The sequence below is a fragment of the Haematobia irritans genome, chromosome 3 (genome assembly GCF_050003625.1).
Source record: "Haematobia irritans isolate KBUSLIRL chromosome 3, ASM5000362v1, whole genome shotgun sequence".
Classification (NCBI taxonomy): Eukaryota; Metazoa; Arthropoda; class Insecta; order Diptera; family Muscidae; genus Haematobia; species Haematobia irritans.
This window is the reverse complement of record NC_134399.1, coordinates 26,918,861-26,937,151: the sequence shown is the minus strand read 5'-3', so window position 1 is coordinate 26,937,151 and position 18,291 is coordinate 26,918,861. Positions and strand designations below refer to the sequence as shown.

Sequence of the window (18,291 nt, the reverse complement as noted above, 5' to 3'; positions counted from 1 at the left end):
TAAAATTTTGACAAAATTTTCTATAGAAATAAAATTTTGACAAAATTTTCTATATATATAAAATTTTGACAAAATTTTCTATATATATATATAAAATTTTGACAAAATTTTCTATATATATAAAATTTTGACAAAATTTTCTATAGAAATAAAATTTTGACAAATTTTTCTATAGAAATAAAATTTTGACAAAATTTTCTATAGAAATAAAATGTTGACAAATTTTTCTATAGAAATAAAATGTTGACAAATTTTTCTATAGATATAAAATTTTGACAAAATTTTCTATAAAAATAAAATTTTGACAAAATTTTCTATATATATAAAATTTTGACAACATTTTCTATATATATATATATATATATATATATATATATATATATATATATATATATATATATATATATATATATATATATATATATATATATATATATATATATATATATATATATATATATATATATATATATATATATATATATATATATATATATATATATATATATATATATATATATATATATATATATAAAATTTTGACAAAATTGTCTATAGAAATAAAATTTTGACAAAATTTTCTATAGAAATAAAATTTTGACAAAATTTTCTATAGAAATAAAATTTTGACAAAATTTTCTATAGAAATAACATCTTGACAAAATTTTCTATAGCAATAAAATTTTGATAAAATTTTCTATAGTAATAACATTTTGACAAAATTTTCCATAGTAATAAAATTTTGATAAAATTTTCTATAATAATAAAATTTTGACAAAATTTTGTATAGTAGTAAAATAGACCGATATGGACCATTTTTGGCATGGTTGTTAGCGGCCATATACTAGCGCAATGTACCAAATTTCACCACGTACAAAATTTCAACCGGATCGGATTAATTTTGCTCCCCAAGAGCTCCGGATATCAAATCTGGGGATAGGTTTAAATGGTGGTTATATATAATTAAGACCAGTATGGACCAATTTTTGAATGGTTGTTAGAGACATATACTAACACCAACCGGATCGGGTGAATTTTGCTCTTCCAAGGGGCTCCGGAAGTCAAATCTGAGGATCGGTTTATATGGGGGCTACATATATGTTAATTATGCACCGATATGGACCAATTCCTGCATCGTTGTTGGAGAACATATACTAACACCACGTACTAAATGTCAACCGAATCGAATGAATTTTGCTCATCCATGAGGCTTCGAAGGTCAAATCTGGGGATCGGTTTATATGGGGGCTATATATAATTATGGACCGATGTGGACCAATTTTTTCACGGTTGTTAGAGACCATATACTAGCACCATGTACAAAATTTCAGCAGGTTCGGATGAAATTTGCTTCTCTTAGAGGCTCCTCAAGCTAAATCGGAGGATCGGTTTATGTGGGGGCTATATATAATTATGGACCGATGTGGACCATTTTTTTGCGTAGTTTTTAGAAACCATATACATACACCATGTACCAATTTTCAGCCGGATCGGATGAAATTTGCTTCTCTTAGAGGCTCCGCAAGCCAAATCTGGGGATCGGTTTATATGGGGGCTATATATAATTATGGACCAATGTGGACCAATTTTTGCATGGTTGTTAGAGACCACATACTAACATCATGTTCCAAATTTCAACCGGATCGGATGAATTTTGCTCGTCCAAGGGGCTCCGCAAGCCAAATCTGAGCGTCGGTTTATATGGGGGCTATACGTAAAAGTGGTCCGATATGACCCATTTGCAATACCATTCGACCTACATCAATAACAACTACTTGTGCCAAGTTTCAAGTCGATAGGTTGTTTCGTTCGGAAGTTGGCGTTATTTCAACAGACGGACGGACATGGTTAGATCGACTCAGAATTTCACCACGACCCAGAATATATATACTTTATGGGGTCAATATTTCGATGTGTTACAAACGGAATGACAAAGTTAATATACCCCGCATCCTATGGTGGAGGGTATAAAAATTGTGTCCAACTTTTAATAAATTTTTGACTTAGTATTTCGTTGATCTTTTTTGACAAAAAAAAATGATTTTCCTTTCGAAATTACGTATTTTTATGAAAACCGGTTGAACCGGTTATGTCGGATATTTATTTCAAAAAACACCATCCACCGGTTTTGGAAAAAAGTCCGTTTTTTTAAATCCGAGAAAAATCAATCCGGTTTTTTTTACCACTCTCGTACAAATACAAAAAACTCAGGGTAATTAAATAGGAGGTGCTTGTTTTATTCGTGTTTGGGAGTCACCATCGTGCAGTAGTTAGCATGCACGCCTTGCATGCAAGGCGGACATGCCACATAAAAAGTTTTCCAGCGGTGGATTCTCTCCTCTCAGTAATGCTGGCGACATCTTTGCGTGTTTCAAAGGTTCGATAAGTGGTTTCAGCGCAATGTGAAACGCCGTTCAGATTTGGCTAGAAAACGGAGGTCCCCTGTCATTGAGCTAAACATGGAATCGGGCAGCACCCATTCATAATAGAGAAAATCACTGATAGAGAGAAGCATCATAATCGACTGAATAGCCTAGGTTAGGTTAGGTTGGTTAGGTTGAAAACGGATTCCAGATTTCTCTGTCTCATGGCGGCTGACAAACACTTAAGCCAGTATTCTATCGTATCCTTCTTTTATTCCAGAAACTCTGTGTTCTTAATGGATTCCCTAATTTGCTTTCAGTCTCTGTTAACATGTTGGTCCAAGTCCCCAATCAGCTCTTCGCAGATATGTTTAACTGCCTGCTATAGGCAGGGTAGTGACCAAAGTAGTAAGTCTCTGTAAATGTTCACCTCGTGTCATTTCCGAACCAATCAACACATTCCGTTATGGCACACACTTCTTCCTGCAGGATTGTGCTGTGGTCCGGTAATCGGAATAGAATCTCGATGTCTGGGTCATCCCTCTGGTATCTGTTCAAGGGTCCCATTCTCCCAGAACTATCTTATTGGAGTCAGAATATCACAGCCGAGATCTATGTTCATCTCAGGAATACGATCATGGATTGATGCGGCATGCGCAATTACACCCGCCGTCTCCCCTATTATTATTTAATGGTTTGTCATGTTTCGTGTTTCTTCCCATTTTCCTAGTAAAAACAGGTCAGTGACAAAGGTAGTGCTCCTAGGTCTCATTATTCTCAAAACATACCCTACATGCACAATCCTCTGCAGCTCCTATTCGGCACAGATGTGCTCTCAATTCTAGGTGCCTGGTTATTAATAACACGGCTCTCGTGACTATCGTCCTACTCTCATTGAGTAGTTTCCCAGACTTTTTCTTGTTTGCGTCACCCCATAGTACTTTCGTCGTCCTAGGTTAGGTTAGGCTAGGTGGCAGCTCAATGTATCAGGCTCACTTAGACTATTCAGTCCATTGTAATACCACATTGGTGAACTTCTCTCTTATCACTGAGTTCTGCCCGATTCCATATTAAGCTCAATGACAAGGGACCACATTGCAGTGAATCCACTTAAAGAAGCTTTGAAATCCTCAGAAATGTCACCAGCATTGCTGAGGTGGGATAATCCACCGCTGAAAAACGTTTTGGCGTTCGGTCGAAGCAGGAATCGAACCCACGACCTTGTGTATGTAAGGCGGGCATGCTAACCATTGCACCACGTTCGTCGTTCTAACGACCGTTACATTGCTCTACATCGCTTTTCGTGTCTCCTGTGTCCATTCATCCAACTCGGCTCCCGTTGCCTCTATGGGCTTTGCGTTCTCCAAATTCACTTTCCTATGTGGCGGCATATCCTGGCAATCATATGATGAGAATCCTGCTTTTTTCTAGTATACGATCCTAATACGATTCGCCATTGAACCGTAATGTCTGCTATTGCCTTCATTGTCCTCCGGCAATTCGTGAAAATGTTCACGGTGTGTGGCCGAGCCATCTAATACATTCCGTTATGGCAAGCACTTCTGCCTATAGAATTGTGATATGGTCCCGTAAACTGCATAGGACCACGGTGTCTGGGTCCTCCACAAATACGCCCTGTCTCGTCCGCTCATCGCTGTTCGATCCATCGGTATAGCAGTTATTTCCCTCTAATATCTGTTCTGGGGGTTTGATTCTCCCAACATCATCTTTCTGGCGTCAGAATATCACATTCGACAGCTATGGTCACCTCAGATATACGATCATACCCTACATGCACCACCATCTGCAGCTCCTATTCGCCACAAATGTGCTCTCAATTCTAGGTGCCCCGTGATTCTTCCCACGGCCCTACTGACTGTCGTCCTACTTTCCGTGAGTAGTTTCCCAGACTTTTTCTTATTTAGGTCACCCCAATGTATTTTCGTCATTCTTCCGACCGTTGCGTTGGTCCACATCGCTTTATATGTCTCCCGTGTCCATTCGTCCAACTCGGCTCGCGACGCTTCTATGAGTTTTGCGTTCTCTAAGTTTACTTCCCTATCGCCAGTTCACTTGCCTTTACATTTCCTCTTATTCCGGCGTGTCCCTGCATCCATATGATGCGGATCCTGTTGCATTCCGAGAATTAGTTGATCATTCCTTTACATCTTAATACGATTGGCGATAGAACCATAATGTCTGCTATTGTCTGCATTGCCCTCCAGGCAATCTGTGAATGATCACATTTTGTGGCCTCGTGGTCTACAAGATTGTGCTATGATCCCGTAATCTACATAGGATCACGGTGTCAGGGTCCTCCACATATACGTCCAGTTTCGTCCTCTCATCCATCTTCAATCCATCGGTATAACTGTTATTTCCCCTTAATATCTGTTATGGGCTTTGATTCTCCCAGCATCATCTTTCTGGCGTCAGAATATCACACTCGGCAGCTACTCTAAGTCTAAGTGAGTCTAATAGTAAATCGGGCTGCCACTTTAACCTAACCTAACCATGGTCTCCAAGCCTCTGGTTAACGTGGTCTTCAATGCCTCTGTTATGACTGTTATGACAATATGTCCGTTGGATCTGTTATAAAATTCCTATGTTGCACTTCCTCGTCACTGATGTCCACCAAACTATTGACGCGTATGTCAGAATTTGCCTTTTTACGCTCTCATATATCCAGTGCACCACTTTTGAATTCAGTTGCCATTTAAAGCCTACCGCTCTCCCGCATAATGCCCAACATCTGTAGACTTTCTCAGACCTCTCTTTGATGGGGCTCTTCCAATTCAGTTTCTTATCTGAATAGGCATAATTCTGTCTTCTTAGGGTTAACATTCAGGTCCCTGGGTCTTGCCCAGTCCAATGCATTCCTTGGGACCCTTTCTGACCTCCTGTAGGTCCATTGTGATTCCTCGATGTGATCTTTCCATCTTCTTCCTTCCGATGCGGTCCGCCTTGTCCCAGAACTTCTCGTTTTCTTTAAAAGAAATTTCAGAGCAACCAATCAGAGGCCCTGATGAATGCAAGTATGTTCCTTAAGCTGCACTCCCGCAGATCAGTGAGAGCCTGAAAGAAAAAGGATCCCAGTATCTTGTTTCTTCTAAAGGATAAAGCTGGACACTGGCGAGTCCTCCGTAACTTCCGCGTCCAGGCACCTCCACAGATATCATCGTCTTAAGTCCTATTCTTACCATGTGTTTCCCAAGTGTGTTATATCCTGTTATGATACAAATCAATGGTCGCAATTCTTCTCTGTTCATCGACATCTAAATTTCGTAGTTCCTACATCAAGAACTCTACCAATCTACGAAAATCTACAATTTTTAGTAGAATTCTACCAACTGTTGAAACCGTGTCCACAGATAGTGATCATCGGAAGTGGGAAGACATTGTTGGAGGATCCCATGATGTATTAAAAAAGAAATGTTTATGGATTAACTTCTATTTTTTGTTTGATGGGAATTGTCATTCACAAAAAATCATTCGTTATACATTTTCTACAGACGTCAAATTTTGACACGAATCATTTGAAGGTTGGTACTATACAAAAATAATATGCGTTTAATACTAGCGACGCCATCTATGTGTCAGACTGGGGACTTATCAGCCAACCTGTTAAATGTTCACCTCGTGTCATTTCCGAACCAATCAACACATTCCGTTATGGTACGCACTTCATTCTGCAGAATTGTGCTGTGGTCCGGTAATCGGAATAGAATCTCGATGTCTGGGTCCTACCCCTGGTATCTGTTCTGAGGTCCCATTCTCCCTTCTTATTGGCATCAGAATGTCACACCCGAGAGCTATGATCATCTCAGGAATATGATAATGGATTGTCGCGTCATCCGCCATTGCACCCACTCTCTTCCCTATTTATCCTTTGTCGTGTTTCTGTCCATTCTCCTAGTAAAAGCAGGGCAGTGAGAAAGGTAGTGTTCCAAGCTCTCATCATCCCAACATGACCTACATGCACCATCCTCTTCTGTTCCAATTCGGCATAGATGTGCTCTCAATTCTATGTGCCTGTTTATCCATCATTTCTTGTTTGGGTCACCCAAAATAATTTCGTCGTTCCAGATGCTGGGTGGAAGAAACCCTCGAAACTATGTAGATTACGGGACCACAACAAGGTCCTTCAGGCAGAAGTGCGTGCCATAATGGAATGTTTTAAATGGCTCGGAAATAACATGAGGCCACAAAACGAAACAGTAAAAAATCTACAATTTTTGGTAGAATTCTACCAACTGTTGAAACCGTGTCCTCAGATAGTGATCATCGGAAGTGGGAAAACATTGATGGAGGATGCCATGATGTGTTAAAAAAGAAATGTTTATGGATTAACTTCTATTTTTTGTTTGATGGGAATTGTCATTCACAAAAAAATCATTTGTTATACATTTTCTATCATTCCAAAATTTTAATTTATTGAGATTCACATACATATACATATATCCAATGACAGACATTATTCCCTTTACTATTCATTATTAGTTTTGCATCCCGATATGCACATTATGAATTTCTTACACACACGTTTTTTCTCCCAGTAATTCTAACTTCAATTATTTTCCCGAATTAAACACATTTTTTTGTACATTTCAATAAAAACTTTTATTTTAGAAAATTATTCTTCTTAATACTCGTATGTGTTGTGAATGTTGTACGCGTCATGTAAATCAGTGTTTCTCTTCTCTTTATAAATATTAACACAATTTAATCAGAAAAACTAAATACAGAACCCAAAAAAAAAAACATATTTAAATACGTCGTTATATCTGATAAACGGGTCGAGTTAATTGTGATACAGTAACGCCAATTGTATCAGAATATGATTTAATGGAGAGTATTATTATTAACGGGATAAATAAATAGCTAAAATAATTTAATTTGGTGTACAGTATAAATAGGCCAAGTCCTTTGTTTTGTGTTTTCAAAAAAGAACACGTCTCAATTATACAAATATTAAAAATTTATTTATTATATTTAATATTTGGAATATGTACACTGTATACTATGATATTTAAAAATGAAAACTTAATCGTTGCGGAATTATAATGAAATGGACTTGACCTGTTTATCCTGATACCTGACGTACTATAAGCCAAATTTTTGTAAAGCGTAATTCCCATTAATAGGTGGCTTGGTTAAAAAATTGCAAACTTGGAAATTCTACATATCCATAATCCTATAATCATAACACACAGAGAACGATAAAAAATCCATAATTTGATAAAAAAAAAACAAGTAAGGAAAGTCTAAAGTCGAGCGGGCCGAATATATTTTACCCTGCACCACTTTGTAGATCTAAATTTTCGATACCATATCACATCCGTCAAATGTTTTGGGAGCTATATATAAAGGTTTGTCCCAAATACATACATTTAAATATCACTCGGTCTGGACAGAATTTGATAAACTTCTACAAAATCTATAGACTCAAAATTTAAGTCGGCTAATGCACTAGGGTTGAACACAATGTTTGTAAAAAATATGGGAAACATTTAAATCTTAAGCAATTTTAAGGAAACAAAAGTTTATTTATGATTTATCGCTCGATATATATGTATTAGAAGTTTAGGAAAATTAGAGTAGTTTTTACAACTTTTCGACTAAGCAGTGGCGATTTTACAAGGAAAGTGTTGATATTTTGACCATTTTTGTCGAAATCAGAAAAATATATATATGGGAGCTATATCTAAATCTGAACCGATTTCAACCAAATTTGGTACGCATAGCTACAATGCTAATTCTACTCCCTGTGCAAAATTTTAACAACATCGGAGCACAAAATTGGCCTCTGTGGTCATATAAGTGAAAATCAGGCGAAAGCTATATATGGGAGCTTTATCTAAATCTGAACCGATTTCAACCAAATTTGGCACGCATAGCTACTAGCTAATTCTACTCCCTGTGCAAAATTTCAACTAAATCGGAGTTAAAAATTGGCCTCTGTGGTCATATGAGTGTAAATCGGGCGAAAGCTATATATGGGAGATATATCTAAATCTGAACCGATTTCAATCAAATTGTGCACACTTGACTATACTACTAATTGTACTCCTAGTGCAAAATTTCAACCAAATTGGGCCAAAACTCTGGCTTCTGGGGCCATATAAGTCCATATCGGGCGAAAAATATATATGGAAGCTATATCTAAATCTGAACCGATTTCAATCAAATTTTGCACACATGACTATAATACTAATTGTACTCCTTGTGCAAAATTTCAAGCTAATCGGGATAAAACTCTGGCTTCTGGGTCCATATAAGTGCATATCGGGCGAAAGATATATATGGGAGCTATATGTAAATTTGAACCGATTTCAATCAAATTTTGCACACATGACTATACTACTAATTGTAGTCCTACTGCAAAATTTCAACCAAATTGGGCAAAAAATCTGGCTTCTGGGGCCATATAAGTCCATATCGGGCGAAAGATATATATGGAAGCTATATCTAAATCTGAAACGATTTCACTCAAATTTTGCGCTCTTGACTATACGACTAAGTGTTATGTTTGTACAAAATTTCAAGCAAATCGGTATAAAACTCTGGCTGCTGGGTACATATTAGTGCATATCGGGCGAAATATATATATGGAAGCTATATCTAAATCTGAACCGATTTCTTCCAAAATCAATAAGGTTCTGTTTTGACCCAAATTAGGAACATGTGCCAAATTTGAAGGCGATTGGACTTAAATTGCGACATAGACTTTGATCACAAAAATGTGTTCACAGACAGACGGACGGACATGGTTATATCGACTCAGGGAACCACCCTGAGCATTATTGCCAAAGACAACCCTGTTCCACAGTGTGGCGCAGGGTACAAATATGGCAAACATTTAAATCTGAAGCAATTTTAAGGAAACTTCGCAAAAGTTTATTTATGATTTATCGCTCGATATACATTTATTAGAAGTTTAGGAAAATTAGAGTCATTTTTACAACTTTTCGACTAAGCAGTGGCGATTTTACAAGGAAAATGTTGGTATTTTGACCATTTTTGTCGAAATCAGAAAAACATATATATGGGAGCTATATCTAAATCTGAACCGATTTCAACCAAATTTGGCACGCATAGCTACACTGCTAAATCTACTCCCTGTGCAAAATTTCAACTAAATCGGAGAAAAAATTGGCCTCTGTGGTCATATGAGTGAAAATCTGGCGAAAGCTATATATGGGAGCTTTATCTAAATCTGAACCGATTTCAACCAAATTTGGCACACATAGCTACAATGCTAATTCTACTCCCTGTGCAAAATGTCAATTAAATCGGAGTTACAGATTGGCCACTGTTGTCATATGAGTTACTTGTGCCAAATTTGGAGTCGATTGGACTAAAACTGCGACCTTGACTTTGATTACAAAAATATGTTCACGGACAGACGGACATGGCTATATAGACTCAGGAGCCCACCCTGAGCATTTTTGCCAAAGACACCATGTGTCTATCTCGTCTCCTTCTGGGTGTTGCAAACATATGCACTAACTTATAATACGTCTGTTTTATACAAAAATTCTCTAAAATCATATTTTATGTTTTTTTTTCATTTCTTTTGACAATACAAATATTGTAAATTCAAGGCTTACAGTAAGTAAATTTAAATTTTGATTACATAGAAGCAAGTAAATTAAATTAAAGTTTCACACAACTTGTATGGTGCATGCTACAGCACAAAAGAAGGTGGCAAACTCGTTGAAGAGTAATATTCCAACAAATGTTGGCAAATAAGTGGACTATGTGCTCCTTAACTCGAAAACAGCCATAGGTTAGGTTAGGTTAGGTTATGTGGCAGCCCGATGTATCAAGCTCACTTAGACTATTCAGTCCATTGTGATACCACAGTGGTGAACTTCTCTCTTATCACTGAGTGCTGCCCGATTCCATGTTAAGCTCAATGACAAGGGACCTCCTTTTTATAGCCGAGTCCGAACGGCGTTCCACATTCCAGTGAAACCACTTAGAGAAGCTTTGAAACCCTCAGAAATGTCACCAGCATTACTGAGGTGGGATAGTCCACCGCTGAAAAACTTTTTGGTGTTCGGTCGTAGCAGGAATCGAACCCACGACCTTGTGTATGCAAGGCGGGCATGCTAACCATTGCACCACGGTGGCTCCAAAAAAAAACAAAAACAGCCATAGACTGCCGGATATCTCTCGACGAGATGACTGATTAGTACAATGCTCACCTAATATGGGTGGAACATATCAAGGAACTGCAAAACGATTGAAATAGCTAGGCTGAGAACTACCTTATATATTCCAAGGGAACAGTACCAAACGATGCTAATAATAGTAATACATTTTGTCCGAGAGATATTTTACAAGATTTTTTTAACCGAGCTATCTGTCAGGGAATTTATATATATTTTTTTTTTTTTGTTTTGTAAATGTTTGTTTTTTTTTTTGTCTTGATTGGTGTATTTGATGTCTATTTCACTAAAAAAAAACTTTATTACATTTACTGTTGTAATCTTACCAATTTGTGATCTGCAACTTCCAATGCCAATATTTATATATATGTGTGTGTGTTTTTCTCTAATTGTTATCCTCCATATATCTCTCTCCGTAGTTATTCTTCATTCTAAACAAAACAAAAAAAAATAATAAAATAAAAAAAAAATAAAAATAAAAAATAAAAAAAAAAATTAATAAAAGCAACTATAATAAAACCAAAAAAAAAAAAAAAAAAAAAAAAAAACAAAATATATTAAATGCATTTGATTACTTTGAACTTTAATTCGTTTATTCGTTGTATCTATGTGTATGAGTGTCTATATACATATCCTACTATTTAACTATATAATGTCTTTTTTTTTAATGTATGTATATTCTGTCATATTGTATTTAGCGATTTTCCTTATTATATCGATGTTTGTTACTACGATTTAGAATCATAATTGATATAAAATTTCTTTTGCAATCTCTTTTTCCCCCTTAACATTTAGGATGAGTTTCATCCGTTCATTGAAGCCCTATTGCCATATGTCAAATCATTCTCGTACTCGTGGTTCAATCTACAAGCTGCTAAACGCAAATACTACAAGAAACATGAGAAACGAATGTCATTGGAAGAGGAGCGGCATTGCAAGGATGAACTGCAGGTAAGGTAACACTGGGCAAATGACAGAAAATGTACCCCAACCAAACCAGCCAACATTTTTAGCTCACATTACGTATAGCATTAAGATCGGAGTGTTTTCCAAAAACAGTATCCACATAATTTGAAAATGGTCCTGGAAATGTTTCCTAGTGCAACCGCACCTTACACAGAAAAAAAGGCAGTTGTTAAACTGATGCTAAAATTAACTTATTTTTATTGCAAAAGTTTAATTTGTTTTAGTTTTAAAATTTTATAAGAAATGTTCGTCCAGCCCAACGAATTTTTCTTTTTTCTCAAAAATTTTATGAATTAAATATCGGTAAAATTTCAATGTCATACAAATAAGTTCAATGCACAGCAGAAGAAGTGTTTCGTACACTTCTTAAAATTAACTACAGCGTGGTTAATATGGTAATGATCTGACGCTTAAGATATTTGCTTTATTTTTAGTTCAGGTTTGGCTTTCGAGAACGATGTGTTTAGTACACGCAGAGAAGGAATATGATCACCCCAACCATGTTCCGATCTCCAGATCAAAATGTTACTTTTTCACGGAAAACATGTAGCATGTTCGTCGAAACCATGTTCTTTTCTCGGAAATTATGTATCTGATTTTGGAAAGCATGTTATGTTTGACGAGAAAAGAATATTTTTGCGACAAAACTGCTACACAGTCGCTGTGAAAAAGTAACATGTTTGAGGTGATCATATTCCTTTTCTGGGTGTAGTTACAAGTCCAAAAATGTCAGAAAATTTTCGTTAATTTAATTATTCTCAAAATTTGGAACACAATTTAGTTACAATAATTTTCGCACGAGATAACATAGTTCATTTTTCCCATAACATAGTTTACTTTTTGCTGTGTAAGCATATATCCATTAGTTGGGGAGACAGACTCAATTATACCCTTACGGCCATTTTCATGTAGCTCCGTTAGGCTTTAACTGCCAGTTAACAGAAAGCAAATTCCAAATATCTTCTCTCCGGTTAACTTTAACTGAAAAATTTTCGGCAGTTAAGTTCCTAACTGGCATATGGAATGTATACGCAAGATGTCAGCTATGCCCATAATACGGTTTAAAAGTTCGTTAGTTAACGGAGCACTAACGGAGCTTCATGAAAATGGGCGTTAGTGGAGTAACTACGTTCTATTTAACTTATTATACTAACATTGTCATATATTAACATTGTCATTCCGTTTGTAACACATCGAATATATATTCTGGGTCGTGGTGAAATTCTGAGTCGATTTAAGCATGTCCGTCCGTCTGTTGAAATCACGCTAACTAGAGGTGTGTGCGTGACACGAAATTCACGCGTGAATCACGTGAGTCGTGAATAAAATCTGAAGTAACTCTCGTGAATGTGCGTGAATGGGACTAAACCAAATATATCGTGCGTGAGTAATAAAATCGGTTCGTGAATGTGCGTGAATAAGATTTCTGCAAAATCACGCTCACGAAAAAAATCAAGATTTAATTCTTACTCGTATGTTAACTGAAATTGATTTAGCTGTCGAACTATATTTTATTTATGGATTTTGTTACCCTAGTCATTCCCGATTTGAAAATGTCGTGAGTCTCGTGAATTTGTCGTAGGTCACGTGAATTGTCGTGAATCGTGCGTGAGTCTGTAAAAGTAGTTCGTGCGTGAGCGTGCGTGATTACTGTTTTTCATTTCGTGAATGTGCGTGAGCGTGCGTGAGCGTGCGTGAATAAATATTTGACTTCGTGAATGTGCGTGAGTGTGAGTGAAATTTCACTCACGCGCACACCTCTAAAGCTAACTTCTGAACGAAACAAGCTATCGACTTGAAACTTGGCACATGTAGTTGTTATTGATGTAGGTCGGATGGTATTGCAAATGGGCCATATCGGACCACTTTCACGTATAGCTCCCATATAAAACGGTCCCTAGATTTGGCTTGCGGAGCCTATTGGAGAAGCAAATTTCATCCGATCCGATTGAAATGTTGTATGTTGTAGTATATGGACGCTAATAATAATGGACCATATCGGTCCATAATTATATATAGCCCCCATATAAACCGAACCCCAAATTTGGCTTGCGGAGCCTCTAAGAGAAGCAAATTTTATCCGATCCGGCTGAACATGGTGTCGGCATGTGATCTCTAACAACCATGCAAAAACTGGTCCACATCGGTCCATAATTATATATAGCCCCCATATAAATCGATCCCCCGATTTGGAAGCAAATTTCATCCGATCTGGCAGAAATTTGGTACATGGTTCTAGTGTATGGTCTCTAATGACCATGCAAAAATTGGTCCACATCGGTCCATAGTTATATATAGCCCCCATATAAACCGATCACCAGATTTGACCTCCGGAGCCTCTTGGAAGACCAAAATTTATCTAATTCAGTTGAAATTTGATACGTGGTGCTAATATATGGCCTCAAATGCCCATGCAAAAATTGGTCCATATCGGTCCATAATTATATATAGCCCCCATATAAACCGATCCCCAGATTTGACCTCCGGAGCCTTTTAGAGGAGCAAAATTCATTTGCACGGGTTGAAATTTGGTACGTGGTGTTAGTATATGGTCTCTAACAACCATGCAAGAATTGGTCCATATCGGTCCATAATTATATATAGCCCCCATATAAACCGATCCACAGATTTAACCTCCGGAGCCCCTTTGAGGAGTAAAAATTTGGTACATGGTGTTAGTATATGACCTCTTACAACCAGGCAAATATTGGTCCACAACGGCCCATAATTATATATAGCCCCCATATAAACCGATCCCCAGATTTGTCCTCCGGAGACTCTTGGAGGAGCAAAATTCATCCGATCCGGTTGAAATTTGCAACGTGGTGTTAAAATGTGATCTCTAACAAACACGCAAGAATTGGTCCTTATCGGTCCATAATTATATATAGCCCCCATATAAACCGTTCTCCAGATTTGATCTCCGGAGCCTCTTGGAGGAGCAAAATTCATCCGATCCGGTTGAAATTTGCAACGTGGTGTTAGTATAAGGCCGCTAATAACCATGCCAAAATTGGTCCATATCGGTATATGGTCGATCCCCAATCACACAAAAATTGGTCCATATCGGTTTATAATCATGGTTGCCACTCGAGCCAAAAATAATCTACCAACATTTTATTTTTATAGAAAACATTTATTTTGTCAAAATAAAATTTTGACAAAATTTTATTTCTATAGAAACTTTTGTCAAAATTTTATTTCTATAGAAATTTTTTTTCCAAATTTTACTTCTATAGAAAATGTTGTCAAAATTTTATTTTCTCCAAATTTTATTACTATAGAAACTTTAAACTTAATTATATACGTATTTAATCGGCCTTTTTTAGTTTAATATATACCACGTATGGACTATGTGGTATATATTACGGTGTTTGGAAGTTTTAAGATACCTTGCCATCGGCAAGTGTTACCGCAACCTAAGTAATTCGATTGTGGATGACAGTCTTCACTAGAAGTTTCTACGCAATCCATGGTGGAGGGTACATAAGCTTCGGCCTGGCCGAACTTACGGCCGTATATACTTCTTAAAGTTTATTTCTGCACAACATTTTGGAAAAATTTTATTTCTATAGAAATATAAAAAATACCGATTTGACGAAAATGGACCAAAATCAACCAAATTCCATTTGGTTCTACCATCGGACCAAATTTAAAAATTAACCCTTATATTATGTTGGGGGTCATCTGATGACCCATATGGTATTTTTCATCAGCGCATTTCTTACTGTTGGAATATAAATAAAAGTTCTTACTACTCAGTGCATAATTTGTTGACATGTACTGAATTCTTGCTGAGTAGTAAGAACTTTTAATTATATTCCAACAGTAAGAAATGCGCTGATGAAAAATACCATATGGGTCATCAGATGACCCACCATAATATAAGGTTTAATAATATTTTGGACCAATTTTGGTCCGTTTGGCAACCCTGCTCAGCAGTTTGTATTCTCCATAGACCTTATAATACATAGATGAGCCATGGGTGTCAAACTATGTTTGACAGTTCCGAAGATTAAGAATAAACGAGAAAAATAAGAGCACGCTTACAATCTCTTTCGTTTTCCTTTTTGTAGTTTGCCAATTTTACACAAAATTAGACCGTTTATGATGCACCAGATGATTTATAAATAAATTAGTATATTAAAAGTTCATATTTGAACAAAAAATTGTGACCAAAACCGCGAAAATACGAATTTTAATTTTGAGCAGCATTGCTCTTTACGAACAACACAAAAGCAAATGCACGAAAATTAATGTTTGGGACTGACTCTTTACGAAAAAATCAAAACGAAATGTCAGAAAATTAATTTTTGGAACTGACACATTTTTTTTAAGAGAATAGTGGATCATCTATGTATTATAAAGTCTATGGTATTCTCTTCTTTGATACTCTCTCAAGTCTCTTAAGCTAATGCCAACTGCTGGTAGTTGTTGTTGTTGAGTGCAATCACACTTAATTTTACTCATTTATTTATTTATTTTATTTTATTAGAATTTTGCATAATTATCTTTAATAATTGTTTAATAAATTTCAATTTAATTTGATATCATTTAATTAAATTGCCCAAAATCATCAAAATGCCCAAAAATTCAAAAGTTTTATAAGAAAAACGTCTTTTACTCATATCTCCTAAACTATGAGTCGTAGAGCAAAAAAGAGCTTAACTGTTGATCAGTCATAGAAAATCCAAAATTCCATCCAAATCCCAAAAAAAAATCGAAATGTTTATAAGAAAAACTTCTTTTGCTCATATCTCCTAAACTATGTGTCCTAGAGCGAAAAGGACTTTAAGTCGTGATCACCCATAGAACATCCAAAATTCCATCCAAATCCCAAAAAAAAATCGAATTTTTTATATGAAAAACTTCTTTTGCTCATATCTCCTAAACTATGAATCGTAGAGCAAAATGGACCTTAATTCGTGAGCACCCATAGAAACTCCAAAATTCCATCCAAATTACCAAAATTCAAAATTTTTATAAGAAACACTTCTTTTGCTCATATCTCCTAAACTATGAGTCGTGGAGCAAAATGGACCTTAATGCGTGCGCACCCATAGAAAATCCAAAATTCCATCCGAGTCCCCGAAAATTCTAAATTTTTATATGAAAAATTTCTTTTGCTCATGTCTTCTAAACTATGCGTCCTAGTACGACAAGGATTAAAGGGTGATACGGTCAAAATTTGGTCAAGGGAAAACGCGTGTAAATCGGTGAAATCGTTTATTTAAAAAATCAAATTAAATTTCTTTTTCAAGTTCAATTAGTACAAAATTCAGGAAAAATATTCAGTTAGGCTTTCGCTTATCCAAATCCGAATTGCCGGGCCTCACGCTTGACACCTGCCATCAGATTTTGTACAGCCACCTTGTCCACCTTCTTCGCCGCAGAAAGCCAGTTTGCCTTGAACAGCTGCTCGTCCTTAGCAGTTTTTTTGGTCTTCTTTAGGTTCCGCTTGACAATAGCCCAGTATTTCTCAATTGGGCGGAGCTCTGGCGTGTTGGGAGGGTTCTTGTCCTTGGGAACCACCTGCACGTTGTTGGCGGCGTATCACTCCATGGCCTTTTTACCGTAATGGCAAGATGCCAAATCCGGCCAAAACAGTACGGAACAACCGTGTTTCTTCAGGAAAGGCAACAAACGTTTATTCAAACACTCTTTTACGTAAATTTCTTGGTTGACAGTCCCGAAAGCTATGAAAATGCTGCTTTTCAAGCCACAGGTACAGATGGCTTGCCAAACCAGATATTTCTTTGCGAACTTTGACAGTTTTATGTGCTTGAAAATATCTGCTACCTTTCACCTTCCTTTTGCCGTATAAAACTCCTGTCCCGGAAGCTGCTTGTAGTCGGCTTTGACGTAGGTTTCGTCGTCCATTACCACGCAGTCAAACTTCGTCAGCATCGTCATGTACAGCCCCCGGGATCGCGCTTTGGCCGTCGTATTTTGTTTATCATCGCGATTTTGAGTCACTACCTTCTTGTAAGTCGATAGTCCGGCTCGTTTTTTGGCTCGATGCACGGTTGTAGACGATACACCCAGCTTATTTGCGACATCTCGGAGAGAGAGGTTAGGGTTTCGCTTGAAACTACCGGCAACTCTCTTTGTCGTCTCAGCGGCTTCCGGTTTTCGATTTCCCCCGATCCAGACTTCCTGGCTGTCGACAAACGTTCCCCAAAACATTTGTAACGGCTGATTTGGCAACTTTTAGAGATTTTGCCAGCTTTGCGTGCGAGTAGCTCGGATTTTCGCGATGCGCGAGCAAAATTTTGATACGCTGCTCTTCTTGCTTGGACGACATTTTGACAACTGAAGAGTGAATTCCAAAATCAAAATAAGAGCAACATTCTACACACACACACCTTCAAAATGAGGGGTGTTCAGGTTTTTTAAATGCATAATTGAAAGAAATACGTCATGTTTATATTGACCAAATTTTGACCGTATCACCCTTTATATACGATCGTCAGAAATATTCCCTAATGATCTTGGGGTTTTAGAGGTTTTTTTTTTTGAAGATTTTGCCTTCGTAGTGACCAACTATGAGCCTTTGAACCTTTTTATTAATCCTCTTCAATTCGGACCTAATGATTATTCTGAATTTTATTCAATCGGAAGCTTTTTGGGGTTTCCAATGCATTCGTATTTCCAACTAAAAAATGATTAACGTTCAGCGACGACTGTATAACCCTTCTACGTATCAGCTATTTCATTTTCCTCAAATGAATTTAATAACAACATTTTATTTTAAACTTTCTTGTATTTTATTTTATTTCTCAATTTTC

At 36.7% G+C, this 18,291-nt stretch overlaps 1 protein-coding gene across 3 annotated transcripts in view; it reads left to right on the top strand.

The window, feature by feature from the left end:
* Window positions 1-18,291, top strand: part of NfI (Nuclear factor I) — a 66,165-nt gene that overhangs the window by 35,703 nt on the left and 12,171 nt on the right. For all 3 annotated transcript variants that reach the window (XM_075298909.1, XM_075298911.1, XM_075298908.1), the window contains exon 4: window positions 11,333-11,488. In XM_075298909.1, the coding sequence (XP_075155024.1) occupies window positions 11,333-11,488 (156 nt within the window). The remainder of the gene's footprint in view (window positions 1-11,332; window positions 11,489-18,291) is intronic.